The sequence below is a fragment of the Brienomyrus brachyistius genome, chromosome 14 (genome assembly GCF_023856365.1).
Source record: "Brienomyrus brachyistius isolate T26 chromosome 14, BBRACH_0.4, whole genome shotgun sequence".
NCBI classification, from domain to species: Eukaryota; Metazoa; Chordata; class Actinopteri; order Osteoglossiformes; family Mormyridae; genus Brienomyrus; species Brienomyrus brachyistius.
The window spans coordinates 12,809,685-12,837,391 of record NC_064546.1 but is presented as its reverse complement, the minus strand read 5'-3'; the positions used below and the strand labels follow the sequence as shown (position 1 = coordinate 12,837,391).

The following is a 27,707-nucleotide window of genomic DNA, read 5'->3' as shown; positions in this document are numbered from 1 at the left end:
TCCTCTGCATTTAACCCATATGAGACTCTGTGACATAGCAGGGGGTAGCTAATTCAGCGCCCGGGGAGCAGTGCTTGGGGGTGGTACCTTGTTCAGGGTACCACAGTGGTGCCTTGCTGGTCAGGGGTTCCAACCTGCATCCATTAAGTCACCACTGCCCAGCTAACGAGGGGGTCAAGAGTGCAGGACAAACAAAAGTGCCAAATTCCTGCACTGTCTGCCTCAAAGCTGTGTGTTTATAACACATTAACTGCTGGCAGGCTTAACTATTTTAGATCAGTGAAAGTGCAATCATGGAGGGCGATGTGGAAACTACACACATGCCCACTAAAAACAGAGGATTCTGGGCTTCTAACAAGGTCAAGAGTAAAATCTACAGAGGGATGGAAAAACTGGCTAAAAAGTGACACAAAGTATAAAGACAGAATGCCTGGGCACACAGCAGCAATAACATGCCGATGGAAAGGGAGGCGGACTGTGGTCTCTATGCGTTCACAGCAGTCCGTGAGAACCGGTTAGCTTACCTGCAGGTGCGGGGAGGTCAGCAGGGCATTAAGCTCCTGGCTCTCCTTCTGCGGGCTGGATTGCACCATAGCCAAGACCTGGTAGGACAAAACAGGCACATCAACGCAGGAGAAGGCTGGAAGCAAAATGGTGAGGCTAAGAGTGTTGGAAATGGACCACAAGACAAAGCACAGCTCCTGGTTATACCCTGAAAGCGTGCAATAGCACTTGGGTGTTTAATGCTCTACCCACTATGGCTGTATTTAATGGGATCGACACTTTGAAGCTGAAGTTGAATATGCCTTTATGTCATGCTGTCAATGTCTCCATCTTGCATCTTTTTTCTTTGCATTGTGCCCTGATTACTCACTGTGCTGAAACCAATCCAAGTACCACCAGCCGAGTTGCATGGCAATAAAATAAATCACAAAGCTTCGTGGAAAATGAAGAGCCACAAACAACACGGCACCTTAGGCAAAATTCAGGGTTTCTTATTACCCAAGTATTTACTGGCCAATGGGAGCCCAACCTTGCAACTGTTGATTCACATGACAGGGATGAAGGAGATCTACCCAAGAGGAAGGTCGAGAAGAATCCCAGTAAGACGGGGTAAACTCACTTAAGAATACACCACTGCGCTGGAAAAAAAACATGCGCGAGTAATAAGTCATAGCAGCTCAACCTACCACACCCGCCAAACCAAGCCCAGCGCAATTCATCATCTCCCCCTCCTGGCACAAAGCTTCACAAACACAAATCAAAACACCCACAGGCAGCTGCCTTAACAACTGCAAGAAAGCCAGTTTTTCAACACATTAAGACACACTAGGCCAAAGGAATTCTCCATCGCACTGCCGATAATATATAGGGGGGGGGGGGGGGAAAGCAGCACACACACACACACACGTGGTGTGGCACATCATCAAAATATTTGGGAACATTCCTTCCCACCAGCCGTGGAGCTGCTTAGTGTTCATAGGCTGCGGGCTGAAGCGGCGGAGGGGTGCAAACCCGAGTCTCATTTTCGAGCTCACTGACACGCAGGTAGCAGAAAGCAGCCAGGCCAAGTCAGAGCTACTGTCTGCACACTTCCATTCAGACGGTGCAGGGAATGCACTCTCAAGGGGCTTACGCTCTAATGAGGACTGGACAAAGAGGACCTCTGTGCCCCATTGTATCAACGAATTTCAGGAAACAACAAGAGGACCTTTTTTGTGACTCATTAAGGAACTACGGTACAGCAGCTCCCTTTAGAGAGCTAGTCTCCCAGCATACGCTGCCTTCATTACGGGAAATAGACTTGAGTTAGAAAAAAAAAAAAACATTGTTCTATTTTTGTAACGCATGCACAAATTTAGCCATAGCTTAAAATTCCAACAAATAGTGGAATACCAAATTCACTAATTTGTGAACAGCGAAGACACTCGGGGAAGTAAATTAAACATTCCTGGCTGCCGGCCAGGGGAGCATTTGCTCCTCAGACATCATCAGTTCTCTGGCACTTGGGGCCTGCACTGTGCCATTTGTCAGCCACACCATACTGCACCTTTGTTGCAGCCATTCAATACAATTTCAATCAATCAAACTGCTAAGCAGCTGAACTGAAAGAAAATTGGTGAAAGTACATGAGAGGAACACAAATCAGGCCCTCACATTACACTGGTCTCCTCTCCAACTTCTGCTTGCTTCACCTTCCAGTGTAGACATTAGAACGTAAGGCAGATTGTCAGTTTTGAAGTATTAGACGTAAACAACTGCAAAAAACATAGACCCTAACCCAAAACTGCACCCTCTATACATACTTCAAACAAATTTCAGTCTTCAGTGTGAAAACGTTTCCTCTTCATGAATGTGCTGCTCATCAAAATACATGGATGGATGCAACTTATACAACCAATTAAGTAAAAATGTAGTTCCCTTTGTACATTGTTTCACTTACTAACAGAATCGAAATAGAATAGAATAGAACATAACTTGCATAATGACATTTTTGTTGGTAGGACTCGGCACAATTATTTAATAATACTGAATATAACAATATCGTACATTAACAGAATTATTTTTAAATTATTCAAAATTCCAACTCACTACCATCCATTTCAAGCACCAAAACACTGTACAACACTCAAAAAAAGCACGTGACTGCATTTGGTTTTCATGTAGCTTCTATAATCTTTTGACAGACAAAATTCTACCACTGAGCACTTTCCACACTACAGAATACAACCCAGTTTCACTGGTGTTTGAAAAGCCACTGGAGTTTGACACTTTGGGGGAATGTACAAGCACACAACCTGCCTGCTCTACAGGCTGTGTAAGCCATTGTGAAGCTCACGTCCATACATTCACTGCGCGTCTAGGCACCATTACACTACTGACCATAAGCAGGGACACGCGTTTCAAATGAAATTTGGCCAGCTTGTTAGATACTGGCAGTATATGAAAGATGAACCTATAGTAAGCGAGAGCAGGAGATATTTCTATCTTTTCAATTAAAGTCAGATAGATAAAATACGGCAAATGGGACCAACAAATATTTCATATGAATGACTCGTGTGAAGTATTTATGGCCTGGAGGGAGTCTTAGGCGAGGCCTGGAGGTTAGTCATATAAAGTTATATCAGATGTCCACTTCAGTGCTGCCCATCCCATCTCATCCCAGCCCTCCCCCCGTACCTCCTGCAGGAGGGCCTGAGCACCGCCCATGATGGGGTAAGGTGGGCTGGCCTGGTTCATGTGCTGCGCTACGGCATTATGGATGCTGAAGGCCTTCTGGAAGTCCGTCTTCTGCACCAGCTGCAGTACCAGCTCCACATCCTCCTGGCTCTGGGCGTCGCCCAGGCAGTGCTGCACCTGCTTCAGGGACATCAGCAGGTCCTCGAGATCTGAGGGGGACAGTGGGATGGAAGATGACACGCTCAGCTGACACAGGAATTGCACCTGGCACACAAATTATAGTCCATGTCACGGATGTACAACAGAACTGACACATCCTATGTATTACGCAATACTATTAACAGCATCCTATGAACTGTAGAGGAATGTTTATAGTAACTAGGCACCAAAACATTGTGCAATCATAACCTTACCAGTTCTTCAACTTGAACCGCACAGCATGAATTCATCACCAGTAGCCGAAACTTTCCTTAGGTATCTATCCACACTAAGCACAGGATTCCATGTTTTACAGAAGTGTACGTCCAATAATGTCCTCCCCGGAGAGGGCCTGTGCCCACATGTCCAGAAGCACATGGCAGGAGGGGGCTCTTCGAGTGACAGACACTCCCACTTTTTCTTGTTGATACCGTCCTAAAGCTTATATTCAGAATACCCACACCCATCTGGGGTGGTTTAAACATACCGCAAGTCAGGAGAAGGGATGTGAGGGAGTGAACGGCAGGAAAAGCTGAACTCCTACTACAGTCAAAGCCTACCAGGTCAGCACAGTGTGGCAAGCTTTTTAATTGAATCCAACACCCTCACCCCCCAGTCCCTAGCCCACCAGCTTGAAGGTCCTCATCCCCCTCCCTGAGGAATTCCACCAGCATTACCTCCCCTGCATTCATTAGTGGGAAAGCAGCTCTCCCCCCTCCGATATTTGCCTGAAAGTTCTCATTACTGATTTTCCAACACAAGCTCAGAGGTCACCCTCTGGGTGGTGGCGAGTGGTTTCTAGGAAGCCACTTGGAGGAATACCTCATCGACAAACTCATCTCAAGTCCTTTCCGCACAGAAATACCTATGCGCACACAAAGAAGCTTTGTAATCCAACCCAGTCACATTTTTTAAAGTTTTCTGTAGATTAGAGATTACACTCCTGAGACAGGCCTCCTGAAGAATATGGGGAACGAGAGGCACATGGAAACGTTGCAAATGACAGAATCCTATCCTGATCAAAATCCAGAATCCGGAATATCACATAAGTTCAGACCAGAAACAGCTAGATACTAACGATGAGGTCAGACAAATTCTCCAGTAAAAATATACCCCTACAACTGACCTTGTTTTCAAAAATACGCCATCATCTGTCACATACTCAGATCTCTCCTGGGTTATACTGAAGCTCTCTAGGCATGATTTCCTCTGTACAAGGACTGGCCATGTACATCACTGAAGGACTTCAAAGTTTGTTTAACTTCTCAAGCAACATTACCCACTGCCTCCAACTTACCCAGCAATGTAGGGGCTCCTCCCAGACCTTGCAATTGCCCCAAAGTGCCACCAGGCCCCTCAATCGGATCAAACGTAGGGTTGTCGATGCCGATTTTAGAATTCTGAGACAACTTCTTGAGGCGGATGGAGGAATTGACATCCAGCTCTTGCTTGCTGCGCCCTTCTTCCTCCTTTCTCCTCCTCCTCATGTCCTCCTGCTGCTGGCGGATCCTCTCCAGCTGTGCGCTGCGTCTCACGGGCAGGGTGCGCGCCCCCAGATCGCTGGGGCAGTCCACGGGCATCTCCCTGTGCCACTGAGACTCCTCCATGGCCTCCGCCGGGCCTCCGCCGCCCCCCTCGGCATCCGACTCTGTGACGTGGCCGTTCATGTGCGAGGTGGTCATCCTGGCCGTTCTCTGGGGCTCGGCCTGAGTATCGTACGGTGTTTGCGCTACGATGGGGAATTCCTGCATCTCTGCAGGGCAGCAGCCATGACACACGGTTTTCTTCTATGATGCTCTAAGTGGACTTTCACCTGCAACGAAGTTCGAGAGTCAGAACTGGCCGTACAACACCTCTTACTCAAAAGGTCCCAACCAAGGCCTTTTTAAAGCCTTTAACATATAAATGGGAAACACATCAATGACTTCATGATTTCAAGCATTCTTTGTCACATACACAATCATACACTATACTACCATGTAGTGAAGTGCTTTCCCACCTGCATTCTCGATTGTGTCAAAGAAATATGCAATACAAAGGAAAGCAAAACACAGGGCTCCCACTCAAAGTCGAATGTCAAATAAATTCCCTGACTATCACCTGACTTTCACTACCTAAAAAGCTTAATTTCCATGACCTACGACGGATGGAGAAACAGGCAGCTTTTGCGCTGAGCAGACAAAAACCAGACACAGTATTTTAACCCATCAATCTAAGTTTCATTTACTAGCTTATGTTTTCCTGGTATGCTTGTAAATCTTGACTGAAGTGATTTCCCGTTTTTGACGAGCGGGGAGGGTAACCAATAACAACTACTCACGCAATACGGGAACCATGTGCGACAAACTGATAAGGGAAAATGCTGCATGGAAAACATGACATTTCGATCAACGGCGACAAACATGCAAACAAAATTTCCTGATATTCCGTGATTTGGCCCAAAAAAAACAAAAAAAACCTTGAATTTTTAAAACTCCACACTTCACAACTTCTACAAAACAGTGGGAATTCTGAAAAAGGTATAAAAAGATAATAAATAATAAAAATTAGAAAATAGATTCCAGTTCCAAGAATCTGCACATTAACAGTGCTTTACCAAGAAGTGAGATCAGGGAGCAAGCCCTATGTAGAGACACTACGTAGGATTCACCATCGTCATGTTACCAGCTAAAGCGCCGATTACTTTAATTACCAAAGTAACTTATGTAAATAGGGCTGTCAAAGGGGCAGGCAACAAGGGCGATGCAACACTTCCTGGTTTAACAAGTTACTGCAGGGAGCAACAGCACTCAAGAGCAGGCTAATATTCTGGATTCCCTGGTTAGGAACAGTTAGAAATTTCACCGCCCTTTGAAAGACAAAAGGTTTTTAGAAGATGTTATTTAGGTGACAATAGCATGTAAAAAAAAAAAAAAATACTAAAAACGAGGGTAAAAAATATCCGCAACTTCAAAGAAAAGAATTGAAACAAAAAAAATTCAAATTTAAAAGTGAATCACAATTGACACAGCTCAGGCTGACACAAAGCATGTTCCTCAGCTGTGCAATTTCATCGTGCACCTTTGAACTCCCAGGAGCCGGTCAGATTATGCAGCTCCTGACGCACCTTCCCTGCTGCAGCACCAGAGCTTAGAGCCAAGATAAACCATATTGTTAGTGTCACGGTTTCATGTGGATAAACAAGAAAGCAGACGCCCAACGTAATAAAAACAGAAACCTGAATCTCACCCACAAGATATTTTCATCTGTCAATTAATTAAAAAAATGCCTTTGTGAGAAGGGAAATTCAAATTCTTAAAAGTAACTAAACATCTCATAATACCTGAACTGCGGATACGCCGTAAACACGATAATTCTGCCGTTAAAACATCACTATTTGTTAAACAGAGACGGGGAAATTAACAGGATGTATGGAAAGATGGACAATATTATGCACAAACCTTATAACGGTTTTTACCGTACAATATTACGCTATTAGAGATCCAGCTAATAAAGCGAAGTCTCCCTGGCTTTGCTGCTTTCAATGACCACGTACATTTTTATCAATGCTACACACCTGGGGCAAATAAAATGTGCCAAACCCAAAGGGCACAACATTAAGCTTTGGCCATTTTCTATGCCTAGGAGTGGATGCAAATTTCGTTATGAGATTGTACTGTTAATCAAGGAATATTTATAAGACTCCCAACAGCTGACACGATAGTTAACGACAGAGAGAGCGGGGGAAAGGGAAAAGAAGCAAAAAGAAAGATCGAGAGAATCTGCTTGCAAAGGTGACACACGGAGAGCTAAAAGATGCCAGCTGGGGGATTACAGCTAAGCCCAGGCTCAAGCCCCCATCTTAAGATGCCCTCCTTTCCTCAACCAAAACACCGTGCTGAGAAACACAGACCATACGTGCCATGGTCCAAGGTTGCTCCAGCAGTGTAATCCTACTGTCTGCTTCGCTGAGAGAACCCAGGCCTCTCTTTAAACAAGTCTATCAATTCACACCAGTGAAACAGCTAAAAACAGAGGCAATCTTCCACAGATAGGCCAATTCAAGCCTACTCTGCACTGATATCGCCCTTTTGACAAAGTGCAGGGACAAAAGTCATGCAAGAGCATCCTGAAGGTCGTGCAATATTGGGGGGGAAAAAAATAAATCATTTTGGAGCAGGAAGATCAATGTACAAGTACATTCCAATGATTATCTTCAGGAACAAGAGCAGCATTTCATCCGTTTTATGCATGTACTCAGTTTTGGTAATTCAACATCAGTCAAACCCATAGCCACCCTCTGCTAAAGCTAAACTCCATATAGTCTCAGGGGTGTTGTAAAGGGGAAGGGCGGGGGTGAGGGAGGGGAGTTAGGACGATTCCACAGGGCCCATGAGTGACAGGGGACCTAAAAATTTGGAACATAATTGGACTGGTCTGGGTTGGGGGCTGTGGACGACCCTGCTTTCAAGGGCTCCAAATGGTGGCGCTCCAGAACAGACCCGACAGACTGTAGGCCTTCGCTCAGACCTCACACACTGCACTGAAATCTCCTGACCTTAGAGGTGCAAAATGCCCCTCATGGGAGGATGGAGAACCCTCCCTGTGATCTTCTGACCTTCCAATCTTGCAGCTGGACCACAGTGCTCAAACAGCATCTCTCCAGCAGCAGACTGATAACCCCGCCCCCAGACCCCTAGGTTCATGACAGCCCTGCTGCATTCCACTCCACCCTACACCCCCACACTCAGTATCTATATCTTTGGGTATAACCCTAATCCCAGCAATGACATCCTTAACCAGCCCTAATCTTAACCACAAGTAACCAAATAAAATACAAGACTTTCTGCATTTTTAGTTTTTTGATTGCAGTTAGAGAGTCTTATAAAACTGAATTTCCCCTTGTGGGAACCAAAAAAAAAAAAAAAAGGTCCCTACAAGGTCAAAACACCAGGTTTTTATAACGTTGTGGGGACATTTGGTTCCCTCAACATATATACATGCCAATGTCCACAAACACACAGCGTATCTGAAGCCTCCTAAACAAAAACAGGCCGCCACTCAGCGAAACAGCCCAAGCATCTCGGGTATGACAAGGGCCCCATTTCGTGTGACCTCAGGACATTAATATAGTAGATTGGAACACAAGAACTTCTGGGATGACGTGAGGCCATCTTAACCATCAGCAGCTGTGACCCCTCTCCAGCACCTCCAGCGGCTTTTGGTGTCTGTATACAAACTGTTTTGTTATCAAGCCCAAAGTGCAGCTCTCTTGCAGGGACCTTCAGAGAGCAGCCGGACAGTGGCTTTAATCCCGTCATTAGTCTTGGATTTATCTGAGGATTAAAGCCGCAATTCCACTGTCTGCCGACATGAAAGGGGTGTGAGAAAGCAACGCTTCTCAGGCTCGAGTTTATAAGGCGGCTGGATGGACGGCAGAGCAGACCCAGGAAGATGTATGGCATTCTTATCTTAATATAGTGCAAAAAATACCATATAATAAAACAAGTATCTGCATGGTTGAGCTGATATTACAGAAGAAATCAGCGATTTCCATACGAGCCAAAAATGCACTGAATAGGATTAAGTAATTAAGTCATTATTTTATAGACAAAAAAGTATCATGTTATATGATGCACTAATTCAGACATTATGTAAACTGTAGGCTAAAATTGCCCTTTGTGGGGAAGGGGTTAACACCAAATTCTCACCCAATGCACAAACATTTATAGCTCTGGAAAAAATTAAGAGACCACAGCAACATTTTTAGTTTCACTTACTACTTAATTTATGAGTATGTGCAAAATATACTTTTTTGCAAAGTGCAGCCTGGCTCTTCCCTGCTTCTCATTGATGAAGGGCTTCTTCTTTGCTTTATGGATCAGTGCACTTTACACCACTTAATGTTTCCCAGTCCCTTTGAAGGTCACTTGAGGTCATCCTCCGATTTATGAGGCACTGCCGGATAAGTTGACGGTCATCCCTGGCATTAGAAAGTTGCTTCTGCCCTTTACCTGGCTGGTTTTAGTCATTGCCAGTGTCTCCTGATTCACTTTGCTGCTGTGTGCTGCCGTCTTAGAAACTTTGAGCCTGGAAGCAGCCTGCCTCGCAGTGTAGTCTTCTGCCAGCAGAACCAGGATTTAAGGAGGCAGATTTTTTCAAAAGAGAGTAGTTTCTTAATTTTTTCCAGAGCTATATTAATACGGGCACTGAGTGACTGCTTCCTTTTGTAAGGTGTGGGAAAAATGTGACAAAAAACTCAAACTCCAAAATGCACAGTCTACTCATAACATTTATAATCATCTAAATCATTAAGTTTCCCCAACTTTAAAGGATAAGCATGAAATCCATAAGAAAAGCAAAGTTCTTCATTTCAAAAAAGATCTAGTGGTTTTAGCTACTATGAAGAAAGTATCCGAAACTCAGCGTTTACATGGTTCACAAATTATCCGTACACTGTACCACCGTTGGTGTGTCTTTTGTCCATTTACGGTGCTAATACAACCGTTGAAACAGAAAAAAACACTCCCAAATTAAACCGATGGTCAACTTCTACTTTGGAAACAAGCTATTCAAGGTGACACGAAAATCGTTCAAAGTAGTGGTTTCTCTGACAAACATGCGTAGCACTCGCAGGGCGACATCTTTCACATGGAGCTTCTCTCATGCGTTCTTCCGTAGAGTTCACACTGCCTCCTCTTGTCTGTTATGCTGAGGATCACTGCGCTGTGACTGCTCAGTGAATCACCATGACAACAGCTCTGTCAGCTAGCAGTCTTGAGGTTAAGAAAGGGGTGGCGGGGGGAATAGGACGGCTTACCCAAAATAATTATTTGTCTGTCCCTAGCCTAGTTTTCCCCGCTTGTTCCTCTTGCCCACGTTGTCCGCGCACTCTGACCTCTGGCACAGTTGAGCACCGATTGTCCACGTAAAAAGCAGGAAAACGTTCCCGTCAAGAGCCACAAGAATGAAACTCCAGCTAGTGACTGGAGGCGGCCCTGGCAGCATTGCGTCATGGGGCAATAATGGCAGCCTGGTCACACTGGCAGACCACTTACAGACTGAGGCGGACACCAAAACAATTTTTAAAAAAGCCAAATTTTTTTTTTTTTTTTTTTACAACCTATACACAATTCTGCAGTTTTGATGTATAATTCCGGAAAGCACTTCTGATTGTTATACTGAACATGCTGACATACACCTGTGACACCATGCCATTTAAAGACATACAATAGTTCTGTTTTACTAGTTCCCTATTATGCTTTTTTCCAGGGCATTAAGATCAGATTTTATTCATGCAGCTGAAAAAGATGAAAGCAAAAGAACGTTCATAAATTGTTAGGGGAAAGAAAAGTAAGAAAAAAAAAGAAAATTGAGCAGAGGAAGAATGCAACACGCAACTTCAGAAGCCATTCAGCTGCAGAGTGTGCTGACAGAGAGAGTTTGAGAATGCAAGCTGGTATTCCGCCTTTTGAGCGTGGGCGCCCTCCGTTGTGGGGGCCCGAAACAAAAAAAAAAAAACATTAAGTCCGCTTCATGTAACCCCCCTCACCCCCCACAGACAATGTTCGACTCCCAGCCTCTTCCGTTGCCACGGCTGCTTCCTCGCTGGGGTTGGGCAGCAATAGCAGGAATGCGGCGTGCCCTGGGAGCGTGGCGGCCTGGCACAGGAGCATTACTGTGCGGAGGAGCGCATCCCCGCATTTGCCATGCTCTGCGAGCACATGCATCCACATGGGAAAGGCGACAGGTCGAGAGAGCTATGAAAGAAGGTGAGGAGTGAACCACAAAGGGGAAAATGGGGCGAGATAAGATGGCACGGGTGTGTTACCGCTAATTATGAGCATTACCACATTCAGTAAGAACACCGACTCAACAAGCTTACACATATATATTAGGAATGATTCAGTCTTGCCTTTGATTTGTTTAGCAGACGCTTTCGTCCAAAGTGAGAAGGCAAGGTCAGCCAATATATGGAGCGACTGGAAGATTGTGTCTTGCTCAAGGGGCTGACAATGAAATCATACTGCCGAGCCTGGGATTTGAACTGGTGACATTCTAAGCATAGGCATGGTGTCCTAAGCTGCCTGGCTGCACACCGGCCCCTTTCACTGACAGGTTCCCTTAATATGTTATTCTGTGAATCTTCAGTGCATGGAAACCCTCCCCCATTTATAAACATAATGAAAACCTCACCATAGGCCAGAACTGCAGCAAAAAATGGAAACACACAGTCCACAAACCACACTATCAAGTGTCCCTCATGCCATGAAACTTCACAGCAATCTTGTCACAACCTCACATACTCCTCCCATTCTCCTGCATACATAAAGTACATTTATGTTTGTTTATCTGCTGTGCGTTGAATCCTCTGCACAGATGAAGCACCGTGTCTTGTTTTGCACTATATTTGTCTGCACCTTGCAGTTATTTGCAAAGGATTGTCCCTTTGGGATCAATAAACTTCATATTCTTTTCCTACCTGCTTACGGTTAGTATTTTCGTCTAGGCTTGGGTGGCGTTATGGTAATTTCGTATAGCATTACATTTTGGCTATACTGCGGTATTCAGAAACTTCAGTGGCGAAATTAGCAGAGGGCCGTTGTGTGTGTGTGTGTGTGTGTGTGTGTGTGTGTGTGTGTGTGTGTGGAGGGGGGGGGGGGGGTGGTGGTCTCTGGCAAATTCTATCATGGGGACCCTCCCACGCTCAAAGCAGCGTTGCTTTTGAAAATACTTCGAAGACGCTGTATACTCCGATATAAGGTCTGGACGGTATGAAAAATTAGATATTGATTAAAGTCAGACTTCAGCACTCACTTTGGCTGTGGGAACCAGACCCATGGCTGAACGTGTCATGCACATTTGAGGCCCGGGTCCTTCCGAAAGGAGGAGGATTCGACGGGCGCCAGGTGGAGGGTCTTTTAATAAAGTCCCCTTACGAAGAGGTTCTTGCAAGACAGCGTACATGAATGGCAGGAAAGGCAGTAAACTTCAAACATGAAATTACAAAGGTTAAGCCCCGAACCGAACACTAAACTCAAGCCATAAGTCAGCCTGTTACATTCCTGTTTAATCATGCAAGAACTGCTAATGTTTGGTGTTGAATCGGTTATTAAGAAGGGGATTCAAGCGCATCGGCCTGTAATGGTCAGAATTGGTAGATTTTTGGGGGCGAAAATCCTGCTTCCAAGCTGCAGGCTTTCGTGCAGTTGGTAGATGTACAAAGTAGCCGGTCGGGCATGTGAATTGCTAGAAACGCAGGAAAGAAGAGGAATGTTCATCATTATTCACAACTGAAGCACTAGCTGATGACCTTTGTCTTACGACGTTTTTGGGAAACTTGCCCCCGTTTAGTTGTGCAGAATGGTCAAGATAATCTTTGTGCCAAGCTGACAACAGCAGAGCTAAAGATACAACTACTGAGACAAATGGAGATGATTGCATTGGAGCATCAGCCATTTTCCACAGGGGAGGATGAGAGATTTCGTTGACTCAAGAAGTCTCAAAGTTCAGGTCCATGTCGTGTTTATGGTTCATTATTTAATCTGACTTGCAGATTGATCTTTCATTTTCCACAGAATAAAAACAAATGTAATATTCCGCTAATCTGCGCCAGCAAGCTTGGCAAATTTCACTGCTAGCAAACCTCCCGCTTGGAAAATGACTCAGAGGTAAACCAGATATCAGTATTCGGAATATTAGACAAAATCTCTGTTATCGTTATCGGGCTTCTCTTCTAGTCAGTGGTAAAGGCTGATCTGTGTGGGTCTTTCCACAACATTCACTATGCAGGTTCTGTTTAAAACATGAGGAAAAGGGCCATACTTCTCAAACAGCAAAACAGGTGAATTCCTAATTTTGTGTAATGTCTGATCATAACCACTGAAGAACACCAAAACAGTACCAAAGTCCAGGCTGAGGGTTTTTTTGGGTCAAGTTTATAAGGCTGTTACCATGCTCATTCACAGGTAATATGCCAATATACACAAATTGTGCAATGCTGACACATAACCATGGTGGGAGCAGTCTGGCTCTCCTTATGCAGAAGAAAACACACCCCTACAGGACAAACCTGTAATATAGACATGCGTCAACTTGCTAATCAAGCACCCAAACAGTACGACATAAGCACCCCCCTGAAACGTTGACAATGGACTGACCCATGCACTGACAGCACTGAAAAACACTTCACAGAGTAGTATGTAAAAGTGGTATCTTCTAATATCTTACTCAGTACAAGGTCGCAGTACCTTGTCCATTAAAATGTCTGCATTTTGACCATATTTGCGTGCAATTTTATTCTTACCAAAACCTAAGCATCAATACTCCAAAATAGCCATTATTTTTTTTTTTCCAAAACGAAATCTAATCAGTTTTTTCTTAAATCTACATGGCGAGTGCCGATCCATAACTATTAGACAGGTCAGGCATCAGCCGTACGTGACCGAGCCACGTCCGATACTTATTCAGTTTCCTGCAGTCTGTAAAAAGATCCCATTTCTTCTTAAATCGATTTGCGCAAATCAACTGCGCGACAGTGCTTTCCCACTCTGAGCAGCATTCAAGCTGAGTGCCAACGCTGCCGTGCAGTCCATCAGGTGTGAGCGCTGTTACTTACGCTTGCTGTGACGACTATTTTATATAGCGTATTTTCACATTACATGCGCATATCCTTTGCAGGAGGAGGAGAATATCAGATAAGTGGGTGACGATTTTATGCTTGAAACAAATTGTAGCGCAACGATCTTTATTTATTTATTTTGCAAAGTGCAGCCTGGCTCTTCCCTGCTTCTCTTTGATGAAGGGCTTGTTCTTTGCTTTATGGATCTTTAAGGACTTCTAGGAGTCCTTTCAGTCCAAACTTTTTCAAAGTAGTTTTGAAAGGTGGAAGTAATGCCAAGTGGAAAATCCCACTGAACAAAGCGCACGCAATTACATGCCACGCGAGTAATATGAAAAAAGCAAATGGATGACTTGAGAGTCGCTAGCTTGGGCTGTTTTGCGTATTCGCTACACTTCGTGATATACAAATGTACGCGTCTGCATTTTTGCTATTTTTAATCCAGAGGAAATGTCTCTCCCGTAGCGTGTGCCGACAATGGCAAAGTCACAAGTGTTTTGCATGTAAGGGCGGTAACACCGGCAATTTGTCGAAATATCTAGTGAAAGTCCATCACATACAAATGGAGGAATGCACAGTTTTCAACTGCCTAGCTCGTAGTTTATCTGTCGTTGCCCCAGGTATGTAATGTTTACTAGCGGCCAGGAGCCCACACACGGTGTTAAATCATACAGATATGGATTAATGGTTAAAAGTTACCATTAGCCGACTGATTGTCAATAATAATTCAGCATATACATGTGCGTCTATATTTGTTACATTGTCTCAAAGTTAGAAAAACAGTATTTAAATCAAGTATTTAAGCCTGGTGATTCTTTAAATTTAACTGAATAATCTCAGTCTCTTCCCAGATTTACACCTTATTAATCAAACACTGGTATCGGATTGGTATTTGGGATCGACCAATATGCAAACCGCAGGTACTGGTATCAGTATTGGACCTGAAAACAATGGGGTGGTGCACACCTAGAGTCAAGTCTGAAACCACCGAAACATTTTTAAGATGCCTAATTCTGGACTGATGTAACCAATACCCAGGCCCAGAATGTGGGTCATTTGAAGGTAAGCACCAGGTAATACACCACCTATTTATGCCACTTCTTATATTGCACTCTCTTTTGTCTTACATTGTCTTGTCTTTTGCTGCACTTCTGTTTTGTCCTGTATTGTACCGTTGTTTGACCTATTGTCAAACACCACCCATTCACATGCCCCTGAACATGTTGGACTGGACGTCTCAGTCAGACAGCTTTCCCTTCCTAAGCTGTGATTTAAACTGAGTGTTAGACCAGTTAAACTGAATTTAAATTTCTGCCATGTAAATGTCATATACTACCATGTATACTGCACTGTCCTAACTGTGTGAGCACGTCTTATTTACACTGTGGACCATGAGCCTCGTCATTCGTCCTTCTGTATCATGGTACTTTGAGAGATGACGTGATAAAGACTTTGAAACGTAATACACATCGCTGAGGTTTGTAGCCGACCTGGACCAATGTTCTATGCATGTACCTTGCTCAAAATGGACAGCACTCTGAACACATTCTACAGAACGGTCTTGGGTTCATGGATGGCACTGCATTCAGGACGGCCGCTTAATGTCTGCGCTCGTGGGAGTTTTACTTGCATGAAAAAGTTCTAAAGGGCAGAATGAAAAACAATTGGTTCAGAGAGAAAGCCAATCAGGCTGTGGAGGAGGTGGCTTTAAGCAACTAAAGAGATGGGACCAAGACATCTGACTGGTTGGTCCAGCCTCCTTTACTTGCTTGGACCCCCTTCCTCTATAATCGGATGGATTATCACTCGGTACATAAAGGTAAGTAAAACTCCCACAAGCAAATGTCCACACTGTAACAGGTTAACCTTCACAATCAATAAAGACATCAAAAATCTGACCTCACTACACAGCGTCTTGAAATCTTAAAAATGTTAGAGTGCTCACATAAGCCCATTACTGAGTCGAACTTAAGATGGTCACCTTCAACAGCCCCCACAGGGGTGTTCACACATACCTCACCTAGCAACCATTGGACTAATTCAAAATGGCATGGGTTACATTAGTCCAGACAGTGTGTCATTTATATTCATGCAGAATTTAACAGTGGGATGGGCATTATGAAAGAGGTTTAGGTATGAGTGAGATATTGCTGTATGGACCTTATGTGGTCCAAGGCAGTTTGATATGACAAAGTATTAAAGTGTTACAATTTCACATAAGCTAATTATTGTGGTAATTTCCCATAGTCTCTGCTAATAAATACCACAGATGTCCATCTTAATATGACCTCAATGCTAGAAAAATAAAACAATACAATGTATCCCCATATCTTTATCGTTAAATTTCATATATTAGTCTACGGTGATTTCCCTGCTACTAAAACAAAACTTTTGATAGCACAACAGAACACTGAAACAAAAAGCTTTGCAATGCTTTGAAATGCAGTAGTGAGGGAGGGGAATGTGTCACCATGGAAGAGAAACAGGTTGTGATTTATTATTATTTTTTTAAAATCACCTCCAATCAGCTCCACAGTGCTGACTTAACATTCCAACACTGCAAACCATCAGACTGAAAATTCCGCGTTTGCGTGTAAGCGGAGATGCTCGTACCAGCAACGACAGAGAGGGCAGCATGAAAGAGCAGGAGCGCGACGTGGAGGGAAAACGAAAGAAAAGAAAACCGAGAGAGAGAGAAAAAAAAAAGAGGGAATGAGGGAGGGGGAGAAAGAATAGAGAACCATTATCAGTCTGGGAAAAACAAGCACAGATAAGGAATTAACAACACTGACCATGGGAGGCCATTGCACCAACACAGAAAAGAAACAGAGCGAGAGGGGAAACATTGGGTGGGGAGGGGGCAGAGTGCCATGCCACACAGTCTAGAATAGAATTTCTAGGATGAGCTGCTCTATTCTTTTTGCAGTCATCACTCCAATGTACTGAACTACACACCTTGACCCCGAGTGGTCAGCTGCCACCCAAGTTAGGCAGTATCTTTAAAGGGGGACACAGATGTCTCATTAACTCCAAAGTGGCAGGTGACATTAACAGGAAACAAGTCAGAAAAGCCACAAAGTCTTCAAATCTTCAGAGCAGAATTCCTTTTCCCTAAAAGTAGGCTAACTTCCTCTAAGCATCTTTGGTGTCTTTTAGATGTTAGGTCCGTTAGACCTGAAGCAGAAGCTGTACCGTTACACGCATTTTGCACTGGCTGCACAGTCAGTGAACATAGTTCAACCAGGTGAAATCAGACATGCAGCCCCCTTACCAGCGACCACTACTGACCCCCGAGTCGGATTTCACGACAATCGGGGCAATGCTGTCGCCCTATATCATAGCACAGGATATGGGACCAGCAGTTGTGACATTAACCTGACAGCTTTCCAAGGCATCTACTCCTCAACTTAAGTATGCAGGGCAGCTGAGAAAATTAACAATTAACTCCCCCAATTCACTAAACTTAATGGAAGCACGAGTGTGATACTGTGTGAGTAAATGTGACTAGTTATAATGCGCCATTATTTGGCTGAATTGGCGACAGTCTCCACATATGAATTTATATGTATAACTACATGGAAAGACAAAGAGGCCATTTCATATACTAATCTCCCTAGTGTTCACTTTTTTGTGTCCAGCTTCCACCCTGACTACCATGTTTATCTTCAAGACAAATCCCATTTGCATTCAGGTGAACTGGTCACCCGCTCTAGGTGTTAAACTTTGATAAGCTCTCAGCAGGATATCAGTCCCAAGGACAAATGGATACCCCTGAAAAGTTCTCAGTTCCATACATTTACTTGAAGATCTCTTCTGCCCACCTTAAAGGAACAACAACAAAACTCCTTTTTTAAAAAAAATAAAAAATAAAAAAAATCTATTTCCAAACAAGTCATAATGAATCAGTCATTGTGGGGGGGGGGGGGGGGGGATACAGACTCCTTTGCTACAGCAAACAAATTACTGGAGGAGGAAACTGAGAAGATTTGATCAGCTTCATGGTGGGACAGGTAAACAAACAAAACAAAGCAAAACAAATAAATGATTTACTCTCTAAATTTCATGAGCAAGGCACTGCATTACAAAGCTGGATTTTTGAGTTAGCAAGATAAGTTATCGGATTTAAGGTAATCGGGCCTAAACGCAAGTGAAGGAAGATAAAAATCCATTTGAACTGTCGTACCTTAAATCCAACAACCTATTTAGCCAACAAACAATTCTCGCTTTGTGATACAGGCCTCAAATGATACAGCAACAAACCAGGCTGGTGCTCCCACTCTCTACACACTCCAAGTAAACTCGCATTACACCCTTAAAAATTAGAGGTATGCGGATGGGGTTGTCCCTTTACCTTAACCCTTCCCTGAAACATCCATTCCTTTCTGCGGTTCACAATCTTACTTATAAACCCAGAAGTAAATCATCCTGCTCCATCCTGATAATTAACACATGAATTCCACAGGGCTGAAACTTGATTAATGATTAATGAACGATTAGCTGTCAGGTCTCCACCTCTGTGAGAATCCCTGTATGTATATGGGGTCCGCACCCATTCCTGTCATAACGCATTACAAATGTAAAGCAGGAATGTAAAGTTGTCGTTTTACCTTATTCCCCCCCTTTGAGCCTATGCTTGTGCACAATGGCCCGACTTCTGTGACCTCTGGTTCTTGATGTGACCCAGAGTCTCTGGCTAAGATTAGCCCATCTGCATCACTGATGACCTGATCGCAAACGATGACCTGAGCGAGTTAGCGCAAAGAAAGAAAGAAAAAAAACCTCACACAGGCTTGCCATTGTTTTTGCAAAAGATGTTTTTTGCCGATAATGAATTCACTATTCGGTTTTGAATACCCTTTGAAAAAGATTTCTCATTTTGTAAATTCTTAATAATAATGAATACATTTACTGACTGAAAACAAAAACTGAAATCATAGCTGTGGCACAATTAAGTACCAGAAGATACTGGGAGTTTACTTATATATTAACTGTAATGATTCATATCTGCAGGAATATTTATGGCCTGCTTCTTCAGGTTAAGGCTAACAAAACAAAGATACATTTTTTTAAAAAAAAGGAATCACTGAATCAGAATCAATGCTTCAACCATTGCACATGTAGCATTGCTTATATATTACGTAAATCTCCTGCCTACAACTACAACAGTTCATACCTCTGAAGAGAGTTAAAACTATATTCCCTTGATCATGGTTATACAGAAATCCAATAGATTTGCTTACATATAATTGAATGTTAGATGACGCAGCAGAACCACGTGCATTTTAATTGAAACATGTATTGGCGCATTCCCCTATTAACTGTAACAACAAAAAATTACAACTCAGCATCATCACATTATTTAATACCAGCAAAATAATGAAGTGCGAAAAATAAATTCACATGGGAAAATTTTTATCCTGCGTGGATACACAAGGCGCCCAGAAGGCCGCGTATGCCGGATTACATAGGCCTACATGTTAGGTTGTTGTACATAGCAGAGCATTTCGGCAATCTGTGATTCAGAAGCCTGCCCATATTCCTTGTACCGTAGCAGAACTCGGTGTATTAACCGATTCTTTGTTTAACACCACAGCAAATGGTGCTTGGCATCAAAATGAACAAGACTGGCAAACAGACCATGATATTTTATATAAAAAAACTGATCATCACAGTAGCCAGAATGTGTTGTTCTTTCAGTTTTTATATACACGACCTGAAGTTTTGACAGCCTGCAGTGCACAGTGGCTCTTCTCTGCGCAGCCTGCTGACTCTCAGACAGAGGCACACCTGTGCCCTCTGCTTCGACACTGGACACAGTTCCCATCAGTGGAGACACGCCACATGACTCTGTCCTCACCTCGCACTCTCTGCTGAACTGCCGCCGCTGCAGCGGCACAAGGCAGTTCAACCGAGAACGAGAAGGCTTCTTGAAAGACGGCAGACACGTGTTAACAGCAGATAGCACAGGGGATGTCTGCAAATGAGGTAGGCAGGAAAAACTCCACAAAGCATTCCTGAGATAAGCGCTCACTGAGCACTGCGGAAAACAGGTAGTTCCCAGAGGCTGCCCTGTACACAGTGACCATGCGAGTTTGACATGTGACATTTAACTAAGAACCATTTAAGATCTAGAAACTTTTCATACATTTTTAAATTGACTCAGCCAGATCATGTAATTCACTCACAGCAATCAATTAAAATAAATTAAAAAAGGCTTCCTGGAAGCTTTCAGGTCAGCGTTCATGTAACCCAATCCGACTAATAAGGCTATATAAAACAAGACCCACACAGAATGCCCAAGACATGACCCAACTAAACCAGAGTGTTCAACAGCAGATACACACTGGAGCCAGTGTCCCTGTCTTTGTACCAGTTCTGACCTACACTATGTTTTATAGTTGCTTCACCTAACACAATACCCAAGTATTATAATTCGTACATTAGAATCCAAATTTAAAATGAATTTAAGAGTGAAATGTGCTTAGGGGAAAAAAAATCATTATTAGCAGCATGGTAGGGACATAACATGCAATGTTAAGCACCGCCAGAAGGCACGCTAAGCCGGAATTCTTCCCAACCCTACGTTATATATAACGTGGTAGGATCAAACTTACGACAAGAACAAAGACACTTGAGGGATTCATCCATCAAGTGCGGGAAAAACCCATCGCATCACTGGCAAATCCAGCCTTCTCAAATGATACCCTTACAACTACTGGTGTCGAGCACCTACACGAATTAATACTACGTCAGTGTTATGGGAAAATATGTTCTGCGGAAATGCATTTTCTTCCCCATAGACAGGCCTATATGAAAGGGCACCGTTGTCAGGCAAAGGGAGCCCGATTTAAAGTAGAGGATGGGGGGCGTAAGCACTGCCGATCAGTCCGGGGACAGGTGGGGCATTTACGCAATCCTATTGTCACACATAGGACAGATTCTCTCAAACATTACAGCTCTGATACACGAAAGCCATAAAACACGGAATTGTTAATATACATAATAGCCCAACCCAAGGATTTCATTCTTTGTTTCTGAACAAAAGAGAATGCGGCGACTTATAAAAGCTCTTAAGAGGTAGCAGCAAGTCAGCCGTGTTAAGTTCAGTGAAAACCGCCCAGATACCCAGAAGTCTCGGTCAAACATTCCAGTCGCAGCTCTACATTATAAAACATTGATAAATGCAAACTGTCTAAATAATGCATTAAAAAAAGTAACACAGGAACCCCATTTCACACACAGTGACACTTTAACAGGACTGAAATCTGACAGCTTGACAAACCTTAAGTTTACTGTCAGATAACCGGACGCGATCTGAGGTCCCTGTGCTGACATACATATAACATTATAATAGGGACATTTGAACATTAGCCGGCAGCAAACACGTACACATGACTATATTAAGGAAAATACACTTTAACAGTAGCAGTAGTAATTAAGTTTACATCCTAAAAAAAATCCATAATTATATATTACGCTTATTAAAATGTGCAGCTAACAAGCCGCAAATTAATGGACACCTAAGTTTATACTAAAACTTTGTAAAGTTAGAATGTGACCAACTAGCTGTTTGACTAACACCTCTGCTTTACTTTATATAATAATAATAATAATAATAATAATAATAATAAAACACCATTTACGCTATATCCTTTCATGCGGCTCTTTAAGACGAAGGGAATTTAGCAAAACATTAGCAGTTCCACTGTTGTTATATCGGGAATATTTGTTTCACTCGCACTAAGCAGCGAAATCTACAAGCAGTTTAGCGACCTTCCACTTTCATCGGGACCCCGTGCTTCGTTTTAATCCCAAACGGGACGGAGCGGAGCCGCGGCGGGATCCGGGAGCCCAGGGCCTGCGGACCGGCGTTAAGTCCAAGTTCTTCCGAGCACAAGACCTGTTGCAACAATACCGCTGCCAAAAAGGACGGCAGCAACCGGGCAGCCACAAAGAGCGGGGAAAACTACTCACCGACGCAGGAAGCCACTCCAAGTAAAAGCACGTCAAGGGGGACACTTCTCCACCAGTTGCCTTTTCCAAAGAAAATATAAAATAAACCTATATAAGTTGGTAACAGCACATTCCCACTTCTACTCGAGCGCACCGACCGGAGTAAAGAGGATAGTCCACAGTCCAGCTTTCTACAGGCCGACTCCATAGCGCCTCCCTACATCATGAGACACTACTGTTCATTGGGCAACATTACAATACTGAGTTTGATATACCTAATCTGGTTGTCCAATGAGAGCTGTCTTTACATCCGTGCATTTGAAGTGCCTTTGTCCCAAAGAGGGTATCGTGTATATGGTATATTGATACGTTAAGTGCAAGCTTCTAGCGCCTGACCTGACCAAACTGTGGGATTAACATTTTCATGATACAAAATTCAGTTAACAAAACATACTATAATGAACTGGCAACAAAACATGAATAATAATAAAAAAAGATTTCCAAATTATGAAAACTACGTAATTGTGAATTACATGGATAAATTAAAATATAATATATGATTAGTCATATAAGCACCTTATTCATTTGTTATAACTGCCTAAAATCCGTTTGAAGACCGCAGTGATGACGGAGTAGTGCAACAAGCCAAAAGTCTATTCTCTGTAACAGATGTGCATTTCTATACGATTTTTAAAGTTTATATCAATGTCAAATTCTGTGTAAATGCAAAATACTTGAAAATAATAAGAATCGTCCTCACAACTGCTCTAATAGGGAATCCTGAACGTGGAAATCCTTATGACAATATTTTATTGGTGTCCGGCTGATTTTGAAATGGACAAATAACGTACAAAATATATAGTCTTCGCAAATAAATCGCATACATTATATAAATGATGTGCCTATTTTTGTTTTCTTACATCTAAATATAAATGTAAACGTCCCCTGAATCTCATTGAAATTTAAAGTAAAAAAAAAAAAATAGAATTGCAGGTAAACTTCAGACAATCAGAGTAAATTCAGAAAATAAATACAGCATCACTGCCACTGCCATGGAATGCAGAAAGAAACGAAGACTGTTTGTTCAAGAAAAAAAAAAATTTATTTCACGTTTATTTATATTCATTTAAAAAAGAAAACCAGCAAGGAATATTTTACATAATCAAGAATTTAATATTATTTAATCACTTTTAATATCATTACAGAAAATGTATAGTACAGTTGTTCAATATCTCCTCATTGCTTTGTAATTGTTCAGGAGTGCTGGTCACTTATGTCTGTACAATATCATTCTTTTTAATTTTTTTCCCTGTACATTTTTTTTTGTAGTTGGTTAAAAAGGCTGGCAGCATGTAAAGATGCCGTTTCTTCCTTCTAAAGTTAAATAAAAGGTCGCTTTCCAGTTGCCTTGCCTCTAAGAGGCCGGGACGTACCAAGTTCGGTGGCGGTACAGAAGCTTCCAGGTTTAGTCCGGCCTGTGTGTGGGTTCGAGCTGGTGACCTCACCCCCTGCCCACACTTTTGGCACTGTGCACATAAACACGACTCACAAGATAAACGACAAGCAAAGCGCTCTGTGAAGCAATTATGAAGCATACTAATTAGGGGAATATAGCGAAGTCACCTAAACACACCTAAGGGGAGCAAAAACTGCTCTCCTCTGCCAGAGCACCATAGATTTGGCCTTTGTCATATTCTCCTTTTCATTTTTGACGGTGAGAAAATAAGCTTTTATCCTGGCAGTCTCTCATAGCTTTCTTTTAAATGCTACTGCTATATAAGGTCTAGAACACACAAAGCAATTGCAATGAAAGAGAAAAAGTTGCCTAAATATGATGATAGTAATCATAATTATAATAATATATTACAGAATAAATCTCTTATCTTCTTATAATTTCTTACTTTAAAAGTTAATATATTTCCTTTGTTTGAAATACAATTAAGTTTTTAAATTCTTTTTTTTCCTCCCATGGTTTCACTAATTTAATATTCACGTCGATTATATTTGATCAATTTTATCGAAACCAATAAAAACCAGCTGTGCCGTTGCATATTACAGAAGAATAATGATATGTGGACATGCACCGTAAAACTCTCCCTCCCCAAGTCTCTCAGGGTGTGCCTCCACCTTCCCAGGGCACAATCATAGTCGGCCGATGACCATGACATCCACGACCTCGCCTTTGTGCAGCTCCACATATTGCTCTGTCTTGGGGGGTAACATCAGGAGCCCGTTGGCACTGCGCATGCTCATCAGTCGACTGCTCACCTGGTTTCCTGTCGGGGTGGGGGGCGGGGGGGGGGGGTGGCAAGAGTCAGAAAGAACATCTACTAAACTGGACATCTACTAAACCCTCAATATTTTGCCACCTTGCTTAAGCGTCCTCTCAGGTCTAGGAAAATTCAGGGGCCTGGCTATAGTTGGGGCATCCCTGCCCACCAGGGTCCCCCCCGCCCCAAGACTTCTGTCACAATATAAACAACGGTGCCCTCCCAACAGACTCAACTGCCCACCCCAGAATGGCAGCCTGGTAATGTTGCTAGTTAAAGTCGCTATGTCCTTCCCCTTGGAGCGGAAGTGTGGCCACGTGCACCTGTGCTCTGTGCCCACGGCAGAGGTTCCTGGTGGTGCCAGGTCAGGATGCAGCGGTGGTATTCTGGCCTAGGATCCAGCTTCACATCACAGGACAGCTGCAGAGCCCAAGGGACACACACACACAGACAACAGACAAAGAGACTCACTAACGGCCATATGTTCTTAAAAGGGAAAAGAGAAAATGCCTCTACTGCATCCCATACATACCCTGGCTTTGATGATGGTGGGTCGGGGGTCAAGAATTCCCTGCATCTTCCTTAGGGCAGGAATGACAAAGAGGTTACAGGTCACAACAGCAGACACAGGGTTACCTGCAAATGTACGAGAAAGAGGGAGGGAGAGAGGGAGAGAGAGAGAAAGAAACACTGTTGGGACGGATGCAGCTGGTTTGGGCCAAAACAAAGCCTCATTTTTAAAAACAAAATATAGTCACCCTTTCACGTTCATGAGGGTTAGGGGCAGAAGACTCCAGAGAATGTGAAAATTTGTGAATAATACTCGGTCCATTATTAAAAATGCAAAATTAATGGCACTGAAAAGTTTAAAACTTACTGCGGGAAAGGTGAGATTCCACAGTCACAGTGACACACAGGGCATACCCAAGCCATTTTTACCGAAAATAACTTTGGAATGTGTAGTATAAACATACACAATCAAATATTAAATAACAACAACAATGATAATAATATTTATATATTAGTATTACATTATATAAATATATATTTATATATTATGTGATCCAAATTATATTTGCCATTGTTTACATGTTTTTTGGTTTGCCCGTCATCCAAAAATATTCCAGGTTAATTGTTCACGGAAAAACTAAAAATGAGACTGTCACACTTGTGAATCTGGAAGGAAGACTGTAAAACAGAGCAGGGAAGGATATGGCAGGCACTGTGTACAAACTGAACACACAGTATTATTACTATTATACACCATATTTGCTTATTATTACTACTACTCTAATTAGTATCCTTGCAGTTGTTCATAGAGCTAGATATTACCCTGAAATGACTCAGATGAGGAGCTCAGCTTTAATAATACTCCTAGTGTTAGCTAACAGCCCTCCTGGGATTTCAGGTTACGCTCTGTGTCACTGACTGTCATGCCTTCTGCGGCCGTGTCCCACGGTGAAAGGGTGGAGAGGTGTGTGACACATGCACTCCTGTATCTGTTCATGGTCGCAGGGAGGGGTAAGGAAGTGCTGAGCAGGCAAAATGGGGGAGGCCAGCTCTACAGACAAGGCATGAAGAAAATTCTTTGACAGCTAGACATGATCCACAGAGACGGCCGTCGTATGGCACGATGTCAGTGAGTGTTCCTGTCAGAGTCAGAGGAAGGGGACAAGGACCACGGCGGGACGTGGGCGAGACGGACAGCCTGGGACATCACGCACCCCCGTAGGGAACATCTGTCAAAAACCTCTCACAGAAAACAGAACAGGGAGGCCCAGAAGATGTTTTACCATCAAGACGATTCTTATTGATTTGAACTTGCTCTTGTGTTCTTAGATGAAATGTTTGGAAGGAAGCTCAGCCCATTACCATATTCTGTACCTGCTTCAGTGTCTGGTAAGGAGGGTGATGTAAACCCCGTGTGTCTGACCCTCTTGCTGCCTGGGGGATGGTTACCTAATGGTGTAGGCTAGAGAAGAGCCACTCCTGTCTCTGTAAAGGTCTAATTACACAGAGAGTAACTCACCACAGCAGGGGAGGCAGCCCATGGAAGAACAGGGCTGGATCAGTTTGGGGGCCAGGTGTCAAATGCAGGTTTGATTTTGAGACCAAAAAGTGCACTTTCCTAAAAGGCCAAAACCGCGGCAGGAGAGATGCTACGAATACAGCTGATTTTATTAACCATTGCTAGTCTAGCAGTGGGTAGCATGGAGTCACAGCACGAGTGTAAGGAATTATGCTTTGAAAGCACGTTAACCAAATTTAAGAATTTACATGTTTTCACATGTATGTGATGCTGTGTGACAGTGAGTGAGACACGCTGGAATGACTGAGCCGTGCGATGTGGCACCGAGATTTCGGTGGTGTAACTTGCAGGAGTGAAAGCCGACGTCTCGTTTGAAAGACGAAACACCGCAGCCCCGTGCGGGAGCTGGAGGATGTGGCCATTTTAACGCAGAGTGCTGTAGCGTGGGGTTATTTCGGGCCGCGCTGCTGGACATGGGAGAGAATCACACAGCAAACCACAGCCACTTAAGCCCTCCTCCCACATGAGGTGATCTCAGAATTCCCCTCTGCTTTGGGCAAACGCCACGCATGTGATCTGCATCAGCAACTGCCTGAGACTCTCTATCACGATTCAGCAGCTAAAGGAGGCTACGCCTTTGCAAATGTCATGATGCAGACAATGCAGGTGCCGTGAAGTCTGCTCATTTGCCAGGGGAGACAGGCAGCATGAGAAGAGATTAGCTGCACTGAATCTTTCCCCTGAGTTGGGATTTCTTAAAGCTGATTGGTGGCTGGCTGCCTTCGATTTCTCGAACACCCATGTGCTGTCATGCCTGCATTGTCACGGTAACGTGTGTGCGGCTCAACGAGGGTAGGACTCTGGGCCAGGGCTGAAACCCAGGGCTGGCAGACTGATGCTGCTGTTGAGGCCCTAAGCAAGACCCTTAACCCCCAGTTCCACGGGGACAGCATGCTAACTGACCCTGCACTGTGACCCCCCCCCCACTGTTTGTGCATCTCATAAAAGTAAGGTAGCTCAGTCAAGCTAAGCCTCCATGCCTGTGATCAGAAGGTTGCCGGTACAAGTCCGGCCAGATGTTGGTCCTTCAGCGAGACCCTCAAGCCCCAGTTCCCTGGGTGGCACAACAGGTGGCTGCCCTTCATGGCAGAGAACAACTTGGGGGAGGCGTAAAAATAACTTTCTCATGGGGATCAATAAAGCATAAATTATTTATTTTAGACTGGGTACGCATAAAGGTAATTTCTCTACAGGGATTAATGAAGTATCACTATTCTATACAACTCCTCCTTGTTTAACAACCATTTGCAAATATAAGAGTATATTAAAAAAAAAAAAAAAAAAAAAAAAGGAATTCTGACCAACATACGCATTTACGACCAAAATGCACACTCCCGACAATGCACACTGGACTTAGAGAAAAAGTAGAATGTACAAAATGTTGTTAAAAATTACCACCTCATGAAGAACAAAAGCA

At 43.4% G+C, this 27,707-nt stretch overlaps 2 protein-coding genes across 14 annotated transcripts in view; both read right to left on the bottom strand.

Annotated features, from left to right (window-relative positions):
* pals1a (protein associated with LIN7 1, MAGUK p55 family member a) overlaps positions 1 to 22,136 on the bottom strand; it is a 32,737-nt gene extending 10,601 nt beyond the window's left edge. The window contains exons 1-4 of the mRNA XM_048974316.1: positions 21,953 to 22,136; positions 4,676 to 5,191; positions 3,181 to 3,389; positions 525 to 602 (exon numbers count right to left, since the gene is read on the bottom strand). Of these exons, the coding sequence (XP_048830273.1) occupies positions 525 to 602; positions 3,181 to 3,389; positions 4,676 to 5,129 (741 nt within the window). The 5' untranslated portion in view covers positions 5,130 to 5,191; positions 21,953 to 22,136. The remainder of the gene's footprint in view (positions 1 to 524; positions 603 to 3,180; positions 3,390 to 4,675; positions 5,192 to 21,952) is intronic.
* Positions 22,137 to 23,022: 886 nt separating this feature from the next.
* gphna (gephyrin a) overlaps positions 23,023 to 27,707 on the bottom strand; it is a 67,392-nt gene continuing 62,707 nt past the window's right edge. For all 13 annotated transcript variants that reach the window (XM_048974302.1, XM_048974304.1, XM_048974307.1 and 10 more), the window contains 3 exons: positions 24,734 to 24,837; positions 24,525 to 24,621; positions 23,023 to 24,207 (listed from right to left, as the gene is read on the bottom strand). In XM_048974302.1, coding sequence (XP_048830259.1) covers positions 24,074 to 24,207; positions 24,525 to 24,621; positions 24,734 to 24,837 — 335 coding nt within the window. In that variant the 3' untranslated portion in view covers positions 23,023 to 24,073. The remainder of the gene's footprint in view (positions 24,208 to 24,524; positions 24,622 to 24,733; positions 24,838 to 27,707) is intronic.